The following is a 12,448-nucleotide window of genomic DNA, read 5'->3' on the forward strand; positions in this document are numbered from 1 at the left end:
AAACCGGGAAATGTGGACATGAGCACGTTGCTGCAAACCTGCACTTCCGGGCTCCAAACCACTAGGCATAGCTTTTCCCTTGCTCTGCCAGCACCTGCCTCCTCTTGCCCCAAACCCAACATTACACGTTCCCACATGCACTCACTCTCTCACTCACTGACTCAGCAAATGTTTGTTGAGGTTACTATGGGCCAGACATCTACCCCCGCACCTCACCTATTCTACACCTGGAGGTACATGGTGAACAAATGTAGGCATAGGTCCTGCTCTCGTGGAACCTACGGTCTCGCAGGGGAGACAGACTTTGGTCAAACAGTCCTGTGGGCGTGTGAGGAATCACACAATGCACGGAGCACCAGGGAGAAAAAGAACATTGCTCTATGAGGGCTCAGAGCAGCAGAACCTAACTAACCTGGACTGAGGGTGCAGGGGCCTTCCCCTGGGGAGGTGGCCTGGATCACACTCAACTCCTCTTTCTCAAATCTCCCACTGCGCATGGCGAACTGACTCTCAGGTCACACTGTGTGCAGCACACTGGGGTCGGGAAGGAGGGGCCTCTTACAGACCGCACAGCCCCAGCCTAGCTTTGGCCCTTCTCTCTGACTTTCTGCACAGGTGAGCACAGGTCCCTGGGGTGTCACCTGTGTGTGTGCTGCCTTCCTTGCATGCTTCTACTTGTGCCTCCTCTTGTGCAATGGACAACCATTTTCCAGCCGTGTGTTAATCTTGTAGCGCTCCAATGTAATCTACTTGAGAGCAAGCGCCGTGTTGCTCTGATACACTGCTGCTCTTGTGCATCACTCTCTCTCCCAGTGCTTCGGACACAGTAGTTGCTCAGCAAATATGTGTTGATCGAATGAATGAATGATTTCACATCTTATTCGACTCCCCCCACACCCTCTTAAAATCACTAGCCTTTGCATTCTTATCTTTTCTGATCATCTGCCTTTCCTGGCCTGCCCAAGAATCTGTTAATATCTCATTTGCACATACGGGGGCTTTACTCTGGAGTTTCAACAGTCTTCACATGTCCCCAGGTACATTCCCCTTAAAAAAATATACACCTACCTGTTCTGGGCTGAGGACGTGAGCTTTCTGAAAACAGTCGAATTCATTTGGTGGATTTAGCATCTTGCTTCCTTGCCTTTCCACAGACCACCCTAGGACGAGTTAGAGCTGAGACGCAAACTCCAGGCTGTCTCACGTCAAAACCCCACAATCTTAACCACTGACATCATCGCGTCACAGTTACGGTGGATGACACACGTTAAGTGGCATGGATATTTTAGGCAAGATTGAATAGGGCCACCATGGGCCTCCCAGCCCTTGACTGCTCTCAAAACTGCATTCCACCCATGGATTCACTTTCATGCCAGTTGCCTCTCAATCATCTAGAAGATTTTAGGGCAACTCCTTAAAGGTTGTCTGTTTCAGTCCTCCCGAAACCCCCTACATGGCACAATAGCATTGTGCATTCTTAAGAATGGGCATTGAAAAGGAGGTTGTTTGTTGAGAAGGGTGGACACATAGAAACAGGACTCATGGCCTTTTCACCAGTCTACCCTTGATCAAAGGGCGGGATTCTCTCACCTTGAGGCATCGGGATGGATGTGGCTGGGGACAGTGTGGTGTTATCCCTGATGATGGCTGGAGTGTGCAGGATCCTTCCGAGGCTTTAGTCTGGGAAAAGTGGAAGAGACTGGGCTGCACAACAGCCAGGCATGGTCACCTCACCTCCTGTCTGACGCTGACCTCGAAAGTCGTCACCTCCTCTCCAAAGAGGCTCTTCCCTAGTGATTTCACGTGAAGGAAGAGTTTATCTTTCATTGGCTTATTTATTTCTAAAACCCACTCGAAGATGATCATGGGTGTAACTGTTTCAGTTTGCTTGGGGGGATAAAAGCTTAGCGACAAGAGGAATTAATATATAATTATTTTTTGTGTCTAGGTAACCTTGACTATCATGAAATTATCTCCTCAAAGCAATATAACTCACTCAAAGCAGTATAATCTCAATCAAAACCTGTTCAAAATCTTGCTCGGAACCTAAAACTGTTCTTTTTGCTTTTTCGTAAAGACTGGGTTTTAAAATACTCAGCATCTAAATCATAACATTAGTTAATACATTATTTCACTTGGTCAATAAACATTCAATGACTGCCTCCATGGGCCAGTCCCTCTGCTGGGTGCTGGTGACATCTAGTGAAGAACAACCAGTGGGGCCCTCTGCGCTCACGGAGTTTACAGTCTAGTCGGGAATACGTAGGAAATATAAAAGTAACGACTACCGTAATCATTGCTGCTTATGAGAAATACATGGCAAAGAGGATGTTGAATGGGTGTCATAGGGAGATTTGATCTGATGAATGCGTTTCCTAGATAAAAAGAGGGGAAAGAAGTAGGCTCCGTGCAGAAGAAGTAGGATGTGATAGAAGAGAGCATGAAACCAGGCTGGTGTCGCCAGAATGGGCAGCCAGGGAAGAATCGAGGGCAAGATGCGGCTGGGAAGGAACGTAGGGACCAAACCTTGCAAAGCAAACTGTATCAAGGGTTGTATTTTTAATTAACAAGCAATGGGAAGACTTGGAAGTATTTTGGAAAAGAAGAATCGTAGATGTGTATTTCGAAAAGATCACCCTGGCTGCAGTGTGACTGGTGACAGATTCCATGGTGACAAGAATTAGGTGCAGACTGGTGAGACAGCTCCTGCAGAGGTCTGGGTGAGAAGAGGTGGAAGAGGATGGTAGAGCATCCTCTTCCATTGGAGATGAAGAGCAGTGGGCAGAGTTGAGAAATATTTAGGCAGGAGGATTGGCAGGGCTTGATTGGGGTTGGTGAGGGAGGGGATGACTCCTGGGTTTGTGTCTTACATAACTGGCTGGCTACGCAACTCTGGGGGCAGACCAGGTTTGTGGGGGAAGCCTGGTTTGTGGGAGTTCAGTTTGGACATGTTGACTGAGATGACTTTCAGATTTTTCAAGGAATGCCAGGTATGGTAGTCAGTGGAAAAGCCTGAGCTGGGGAAGAGAATGGCAAATCAGCTATATCCAGTAGGAATGAAAGCCACTGTTGGGGAAGGAAGATAGAATAAGAGGAGAGGAGGGCCTACAGCTGAGAAACTCCCACATTGAAAGGCAGGTAAAGGCAAAGAAACCTGCCAAGGAGTAGCTCTAATGCTGAGAGAAACCCAGACAGTATGATGTCTTTCTTGGAAGCCGAGTGAAGAACGGCTCAAGACAGAGGGTTGGGATGAGAGAATCAGATTCCACTGGAAGGCCAGGTAAGGGGCTGGACAAGGCCTGCTGGGTTTAGCCATGTGGAGATTACTGGATCTTAGGAGAGCAGCTTTCAGCCCTGATGGCAGAAGTATCCATACTGGAGGCAGGGAAGTGGGGGAGAAGGCATGACGACAAAGAATTGTGAGAGGATTCTTTGGAGAGACCTGGACTTGCAGAGGTGAGAGTGAGGGCAGGAGAGAGAAGTGGAATGGGAGAGCAGAAGAGCTTGGAAGGGGTTTAAAAGCCAGCGAACGAGGAAGGTAAATCCATCACATACAGAACCTGGAAGGAGGGAGGGATTTGCCCAGCTAGGAGTGGCACATGCCGCTAGGAAGAGAAGAAAACGCTGATGTCCGCAGGACTGTCTGGTCTGTGGGCATGAGGGTTTCCATTTTCCCTGTCAAGTTGGAGGCAAAAGCATGTGCGGGTAGGGTGGGGACCATGGGATACGTCAGTGGAGAGCGAGGAAATTAACAGAGAGGCACAGGAGACCAGCAGGACAAGGCCAAGAGCCCATGGTGCTGGGTGGGGGTCATGAATTCAGGGCAGAGCCTCTCTGCCCCCTTCCGAGGCCATGGGAGCCCAGTGGTGTTTCTGGAGATAAGCCCCTCCATTGTCTGGAGTGATGCCTGTTCTGACACCACGTCCTCCTTCCACAGACAGTGCTCTTTTGGACTTGTGAGAAACACCCCCACTCCCACGACTGGCAGGTCTTCAGCAAAGGATTCCTGCGCCTGGTGAGGAAGCTGCACAAGTGTGTGAGCCAGCACTTTCTCAAACACTTCTTCGTGCCGAAGAGCAACCTCTTTCGGTATGCCAACACAGGGGAACTGGACGCCGTGGCCCAGAAACTGGCCCTCTTCCTGAAGGACCCCCAGATGGACTTGCCCTGAGGCTGTGCCAGCCTGGGGGCTCTTGGACATTTCATTCTGGCTTGACCTCTGTGGACTGTTCCAGTCACATGCTCAGGAGCGAAGCTGCGTACGGCAGAGCAATTTATATCGGCCCAGGAGCGCTCAAGAGGGAAAGCCTGTGTCCTCGGATGTCTGGCCCAGGCATCCGTGGAGCCAAGCAAGCATTTCAGCCCTCCCTAGCTACCTCTTAGGGGGACAACTCTCATCAGGCCTCCCCAAGCCACAGATTCTGAACTGAGGACAGTTCTGAATTTATTTTCCCTTGCTCAGGTGCTGATAGTTGGATGGGGACCCCCAGAAGGCCAGGTGTCAGCCTGCTGCCCAGCAGTGTTTCTCCATCCCACTGACCACAGGCTCGTTATTTTTCCATTTGTGACATGGGACTGTTACCATGCCTCCCTGAGGGCAGGGCTGTGACCCTGTGGGACTGTGCGGGGGCTGTTCCAAGGAGAAGGCATTGGATTAACAGTGTTCCTCACTGGTTTAGTGGCTGGCGTTTGCATTCTGCATCAGTAACCTTCCCGCTGATTAAACGGTTCCGTCCGATGCGTTAGCGCGCCTGTGTAGCCTTCAGTGCTCTCCAGCTCTCCTAAGCAGTGGTTCCAGGTTTGTGGTTCTCTCTCTGCATCCCTGGTGTTCTCCAAGTAGAGGAAGTGGTTTTGATGACTAGTGTCAGTCAGAGATGAAAGGGCAGCGCTGTCTGCCACCTTCCTCTCTCCACTGCCCTCGCCTTGCTTCCCATGCTGTGGGGCAGGGATGGGACTTCCTTAGATCCATGCATGAACTCAGTGCTATGACCTGCGTGGAATGACTCGGGTATCATTCACGTCTCAACACCTCCCTTTGCTCACTTCACTCTGTCACTCATTCATTGATAAATATATGCTCACTGGGCACTGGGACTACAACAAAGAGCAAGATGGACAAGGCTTACCCGATGGATGAGGCTTAACGGCGGAGACAGGAGATGAACAACAGATAAATAAACGCAATTATTACAAATTGTAGCAAGTGCCCTGAAGGAATAAACAGAATATTGAAATAGAGCCACAGAGAGATCCTTGAAGGATGAAACTGGTGAACAGCTGAAGGGGCAGGGAAGGGAGCCAGTGAAGACTTGGAGGGATGCCCTCATCAGTCAGATCACGTGGCGTTGGAAAGCTGGTAAGGAATTTGTGTTTTGTTCTAAAACGAAAGGTGTGACTTTTGGCCTTTCCCGGTATCATGATCTGATTTGCATTTTAAGTGCTCATTCTAGCGTCTGCATAAAGAGGGTCTGGGGCTCACTCAGGGTCAGGAGGAGGGAAGGCACTCTTGAGCTCCATATTTTGAATTTTTCTGAGGTCCCAAGGCCACGTATCTTGTACAGCATATTTATCAGGAATGCTAGTAGTTCTGGTGAGATCAATGGTTTCTTCTGGCATTTAATGTTTCTCAATTTAAGAGAATCCTTTGTTACTTAGAACATTTTCGCCAAATATGTAACAGTGAAATTTCTAAAAGCATGAACTGTTGATTTTTTTTTTTTTTTAAAGAGAAGTCACATTTGAAAATGAAACCAATTGTTTTTATAAAATTTCTGTAACCAAATGGTGGGGTTCCTGGGCTGTCACATAGGAAATCATGGTTTTAAAATGTTGGGGGTGGGGGAAAATCTTTCCAAGCATACAATGAGTTTACAATTTTTGACAACATGATCTGATGAACAAACTCGTGTTTTGTGAAATCATCAAAACTTGCATTCAAATTCGCATTCTTGGATCTTGGGAAACATTTTTGAGTGCCAGTTTTATTTTTATTTATTTTAATGATGAAAGAAAACAGCTGAGGAAGTTTTAAAACAGCTCTGTAGTCACAGAATGTTAAAAAAGTGTAAGTTGAGTGTATCATTGATTTGCAATGTGTGCATGTGTACGGAGAGGGGTGGTACTTACATACTCCACACTGATGCCAATAGATTCTTTGCACCTTTCCCTGTAGGTGTGTGGTTTCTGGAGGAAGTAGGGCTAGCTGCAGATTCCTGAGTGTTCCCATTGCTGGCCAGCAGAGGGCAGTGGGCGACCACTCACGAAGAGAGCCACGTTCCCACCCAGTCCCTTCTCAGCCCAGCAGGTGTCACCCTCCCCTGCCTGTAATTTACACCTGGCTTCTCCAAAAAAGGAAGCAAGCAGGGACAGTGGATTCCAGCTGTTGCTAAATCATTTCTTTCCTGCCACTTTGGCCAAAATTCACAGTCTTTCTGCTTGAAGCTCCGATTTACAAAGGGAACCTATTAGAGGATAGTCCATCCTGGGGACAATGGCATATTCAGCTCATTCTGCTTCCTGGAACGGATTGCACGGTTCAGAAAAGTCTGATAATATTACTACTCCTTTATTCTGGTCAGCCTTTTTTTTTTTTTTTTTCAATTCTCCAAAGACCTCTCCTATTCATCTCCAATCTTCTGGGCGCAGGATTGTTTTATAGTGGAATGGTTGGTATTCAGCCACTGTAACTGATCTGCTGGAATTTGCATCCCAGCTCTGACACTGTAACCGCCTGCTCCGGCACGTTGTTCAACCTCCCTAAATCTCCATTTCCTTATGGCGTTGTCATGGGCTGTCGTGTCCCCTCAAATTCATATGTTGAGCTCTAACCCCCAATACCTCGGGGTGTAACTGTATTGGGGTAAAGGGTCTTTAAAGCGACGATGAAGCTAAAAGGAGGCGGTTAGGGTGGTGCCCTAATCCAACAGGACCCGTATCCCTTTAATTTGAGGAAGAGAGATCATGGGTGGGCGTGCAGAGACGAACAGGCCATCTGCAAGCCCAAGGGGAGACCAACACAGCTGGCACCTTGATCGTGGGCTTCCAGCCTCCAGAACTGCAAGAAAATCGTCTTCCATTGTTTAAGCCCCGCAGTCTGTGGTACTTTGTTATGGTGACTCTGGGAAACTGACACAGGCATCGTGAGAGAATCCATACCTCATCGCTTTGATGAGACGCAACGGAATGATGGATGTAAACAGCTCTTTGTCTAGTACCTGGCATGGAGTCGAATAAATGTTTAGCAATTTAGACACCTGCCCTCGTGGCCATCTGTCCATCTCTGCCATTCCAGACAACTACCTTCACCCCACGTATGAATTCTTCATAAAGAAATTAGAAACCATCACAAGGAAAACATGCACAGAATTGTACCACAGATTCCATAAACCCGCCTTTTCCTTTGTTCCTCTTGCTAAAATAGAGGAAATATCTCTCCTGTTTTCTCCACGTGATGGACTACTGCCTCCAAGCTTCTTGGGGACGTCTTTCCCTTTATTTCCGTGTTGTCCTGTAGTGTCTGCCTGCCCGCCTCCTCCCTTTACTCTCCAGCTCCCTGAGTTATTATACCTGAGTCTCCACTGCCTCACCTCTTCACACTTGTGTGTGTGTGTGAAAAATAATCATACACGAGAGAGTCTAAATGGTTTAAAGAGTAATAATTAAACACCAACACACTCACTATCTGGATGGAAAAAAGTAACAGATTGCCAGTACTTTAGAATTCTCCTGGGTGCCCCTTCCGTTCCCTAACCCGTCCCTCCCTGACATAGGTAATCATGATTCCACATTTTATGTAGGTCATTCTGCTTTTCTTCATAGATTTTTTTTTTTTAAACCATTTACCTATCGTATTTCATTGAACTGAAGTCCCCAACAATTGTGCAATGCGTCATTATTTCATGGCTAAGAAAGAAAAAGTGTGGCTTTGAAATGTAATCGCAGAACACCAGTGATTGTAAGAGGCATCCCAATTTTAGAGATTGAGATGTGCAGAGGTGTATTTTAGAATCAACAAAACTGGACTTGCATCATCCCAATATCTTTTTAGTTTTGCCTGTTTTTGAGCTTTGCCTAAATTGAATCACACCGTATGAAGTCTTCTTTGCTTTGTTTCTTAGGTCTACAATATGCTTTTGATATTCTCCCATGTGGGCGCATGAGGCCAGTGGTATGTTCCTTTTCACCGCTGAATAATATTCCACTGCAAGATTATTCCATTTTATGTTACTCTAACTGACATATGGGTTGTTTCTAGTTTTAGTGATTTGAACTATTTTGATGCACATTCTTATACGTGTATTCTGACGCACTCAAGTTTCTTAAGGGTATATTCATAACAGTGAAATTTCAGGTTCAAATATGTGTGTATTTAAATTTATGAGGTAACATCAACATATTTTCTGAAATGATAGCGCCAATCTAAATTCTCCATTTTAATGTAGGTGAATTTTCAGTGGCTTTCTCCATTATAATGGAGTGCATTTTGTGTCTTATTTAAGAAATCCTTCCCTTTTCTTCAGGTTCATGGAGGTAGGTTCCTATGTTCTCTAAAATTTTATAGTTGTGCCTTTCACCAGTTAGGAAGTGCCTCTGTTGTTTATTGTTTTTCTTTTTTTTTAATATCCTATTCCAATAATATGAGAATAATTTGTGTGCTTAAAAGTTTTGTAACGCTCATCTAAAAAGCCAATTGGGACTCTGTTTTCTTTGTCAGAAGACATTAAACTATTAATCATTTTCTTTTAGGGATAAAGGACATTCAGGTTTTCTGTTTCTCCTTAGCAGGTGTTAATTTGTATTTTACTAGGAATTTATCCATTTCATCTAAGTTTTCGAATTTACTGGCATAAAACTGTTCATAATAATTTATTATCATCTATTTAAATTCTGATGTGTCTGTGTTCATCTTTCTTGATAAATCTGTTAGACACTTATCAAAGAAACACTTGTTAGTTTTGTTGATCTTATTTATTACATATTTGTTTTCTATTTCATTAATTTCTGCTATCTTTCTCTCTGTTTTCTTTAGGTTTATTCTGATATATATATATATATATATATATATATATATATATATATATATATATATATATATTCTTAAATTAAATGCTTAGTTCAGAAATCCTCAGCTTTTCTTCTTTTCTAAGTATATAAATTTCCTGTTAATACCATTTTTGTGGAATCCCATAGGTTTTGGTATATTGTATTTTCATCTTCTTTCAATTCTATTCACTTTCGAATTTCTACCATCATTTCCTCTTTGACCCATGAGGTCCTTAGAAATTTTTAAAAATTATTATTTTCAAGTATATTGGGTTTCCTAGTTATGTTTTTGTTGTTGATTTCTAACTGAATTGCATTGTTGTCAGAGAAAGTGGTCTGAAAAGCCCCCATCCTGTGATACTTGCTGAGGCCAGCATTTGTAGCCCATTTCTTTACTGTTCTCTGTGCATGCAAAGAAAGTATACAGATTTAGACACAAAATTCAATAAATGGCAGCCACTTCATGCACTGCTCGAATTTTCTAGATTTCGTTTTGGCTACATTTTACATTTACTGTGAGAGTTGTTTTAAAATCTCCCATGTTGATCGTGGATTTTAAAATTTCTCCTTATAGTTCCATCAAACTCTTGCTTAATATACTTTGAGACTATATTATTAGGGACATATAGGTTTAGAACTTTTATGTTTTCCTATTTAATTGAAGTTTTTATCATTATAAGGTGACCTTTTTTAGCTAACGTAGACATTTTACCTAAATGTTGATTTTGTCTGATAGTAACATTGTGACACCCCTTTATTTTGGTTACTAGTTGTCTAGTATATCTTTTTCTATCCTTTAGCTTTCAATCTATTTGTATCTTTATGTTGTTGATAACTGTGTCTCTTGTAAATGGCTGATTTTCTAAAAATCCCCATCTGACAGTTGAGGTCTTTTTATTCTAATGTTTAGTCCATTTACATCTGTTCTGGAGATCAGTGCATCGGGGTTTATTGATACTCTCTTGTTATTTATGTTCTGTTTGACCCATTTTATAAATCTTCCTCTGCCTCTTGTCCCACCTTCTTGCCTTTTAAAATAATTTAACACTTTCCCCCGTCCCCTGTTTTCATTCCTTTTCCCCTCTACTAGTTTGGAAGATTCATATCCTATCTCTGACCTTTTAATGGTTACCAAGGCTATTTACATATATAGACTAAACTGTATAGACTAAGTCAAAAGTTAACCAATACCTTTAAATGTTCTAACAAGGACCCTAGAAAGTTGGGCTCCTAGCACTCCTCCTTCCATGTTATCTGCTATTGTGTGACCCAAGATTTTGGTTTTAGCCTGTTTACCATCCCCATACCCCCCGCCCCACTATATACATATATAAAATGGATGTTCTGGTTATTATTGTACACAATTCTTATTTTATTCGCAGATTTGCCACTATCCTTACTCACCACTCTTGCTTGTGTTTCAAACTCCCTGTCAGGGATGATTTTCCTTCTTCCTGGACTATGTGCTCCAGCGTTTCCCTGTAGTGAGACTATGCAAGAGTTAGCTCTTTATTTGTTGAAAATTGTCCTGATTCACCATCATTCTTGAAAGGTAGTTTCCCTGAGTATTTAATTTTAAGTTCTCAACATTTTTCTCATCGCATTGGGGATATTTTTCCACTGTCTTCTGGCTTCTGTTTTTGCTATCTATTGTCAGTCACTGGACTATTTGTTATTTCTTTGTATGGGTCTGCTTTTTTCTCTGACTGCTTTTCATTTCTAATAATCCTCCTCCTTCTTCTCTCTCTTCTCTCTTCTCTCTCTTCTCTCTCTCTCTCTCTCTTTCTCTTTTCCCTCCTCATCACCCCCTATCTCTCTCTCTCTCTCTTTTTTTTTATTTGCTTGGCTTCCTGAATTTGAGGAATTATTTCAAGTATTTCTGGGAAATTACCAGCATTTGGCATGGAATGTTCCTCTTCCCATTATCTGTATAGTCCATTCTAGGAAGAAATCCAATTTAGATGGATAGTAGACTCTATCATTCTACCCTCTGTATGTTTTAACTTCTCTTTTGTAATTTGCATCTTTTTTATCATTCAAAACTGCGTTCTGAGTAATTTCTTTGGCTCTATCTTCCAGCTGACTAATTCTCTCTTCAGCTGCCTCTAATTGAAGTTCAATCCATCCATTGAGTTTTCAGTTTCTAGTGTTATAGTTCTTATTTTTAGGAGGCCTATTTGGTAATTCCTCAATCTGCCTGTTCATTCTTTAAAGTCTCGTTCCTGCTCATGTTTTTAAGCTTCTCTTTTATTTGTTTACACATAATAAACAAAATTGTTTTATATTCCTTATCTGAAATTCTAATATCTGAAGTCTTTGACCGGTTGTTTCTGTTGTCTGTTTTTTTGTTTGTTTTTGCTGTCAGTCATAGAGCTTGTTTCCTTGTAAGTTTTGTAAGTTTTAATGTGAACTGTTCATTTTTCCTTAAAATTTCATTGAAATAACCCGAAACCATTTAAATTAAATTTAGTATATGTACTGCCAAAGCGAGCACTAAATTAAATTTAAATGTTAGAAAATTTTCAGGCTAACAGATGGATGAATTCAGACAGAAAACATTTGAGGCTAGCTTGTGATTGCAGATTTGGAGGAGGGGTTCTCTCCACCCAGTGCCAAGGTCAAAGCACTCTGGTTTCCCCTTTCATGGCAGATTTATTTCTTACTCACCTTAATTCTGAGGGCATAGACTTCTGAGCTCCAAATTTATACAGGGAACACTACTAGACTTCTCACTGTGGGTAGGCTGTAGATGTTCTCATCTGTCCTCTGCACTAGTACAGCTGCCAATGAAAGGTCCAGGTCTCTAAGAGTCAGCAGACCCCTAGGGTACAAAGCAAGCTTCGGTGTTCAGTCACCTGCCAGGGTTCCTAATTCTACTTCATTTTGGGAGCCCATGAATTTATTATTTTCATTCTAACTCAGGGAGATATTTATGAAAGTTTAAAAAATATATACCAAGGGTGCCAAAAAAATGTATACGAATGGACACTTTGGTCAACGTTGCTCAAGCAGTAGTTCACCATAATCAGAAGTGTCTGGACGCTGATGGGAACCACTTTGAGCGCCTCTTGTAATTGCAGAAGTCAAACGTGACTTGTATTCATCTTTTGTTATCCGTATATATTGAGTATTACAATTGTAATAGTTTTCCTTTCTTAAAATGTGTATACATTTTTTTGGCACCCTCTGTATTTAACCCAGCATTTTAGCTCTTTTGGTTGGGGGCGTCATACAGAGTGCTTAATCTGCTATACTACCAGGTATGTTGTCTGACCCTAGCCAGCTAGAAACTTCATTCAAACATAAACTCGAATGTGGCTTCCGCGCCACCCCACATGTCAAGTCAAATGTGACTTTTCAGTTCCTGTTTAACACAACCTCTCTGAAGCATTCAGCACAGTTGACC

The 12,448-nt window shown here is 43.0% G+C and overlaps 1 protein-coding gene across 4 annotated transcripts in view; it reads left to right on the forward strand.

The window, feature by feature from the left end:
* Positions 1-12,448, forward strand: part of MAB21L3 (mab-21 like 3) — a 165,715-nt gene that overhangs the window by 15,503 nt on the left and 137,764 nt on the right. For all 4 annotated transcript variants that reach the window (XM_033092786.1, XM_033092784.1, XM_033092783.1 and 1 more), the window contains exon 6: positions 3,938-5,356. In XM_033092786.1, coding sequence (XP_032948677.1) covers positions 3,938-4,171 — 234 coding nt within the window. In that variant the 3' untranslated portion in view covers positions 4,172-5,356. The remainder of the gene's footprint in view (positions 1-3,937; positions 5,357-12,448) is intronic.

The sequence above is a fragment of the Rhinolophus ferrumequinum genome, chromosome 22, assembly GCF_004115265.2.
Source record: "Rhinolophus ferrumequinum isolate MPI-CBG mRhiFer1 chromosome 22, mRhiFer1_v1.p, whole genome shotgun sequence".
In the NCBI taxonomy this organism is placed as follows: Eukaryota; Metazoa; Chordata; class Mammalia; order Chiroptera; family Rhinolophidae; genus Rhinolophus; species Rhinolophus ferrumequinum.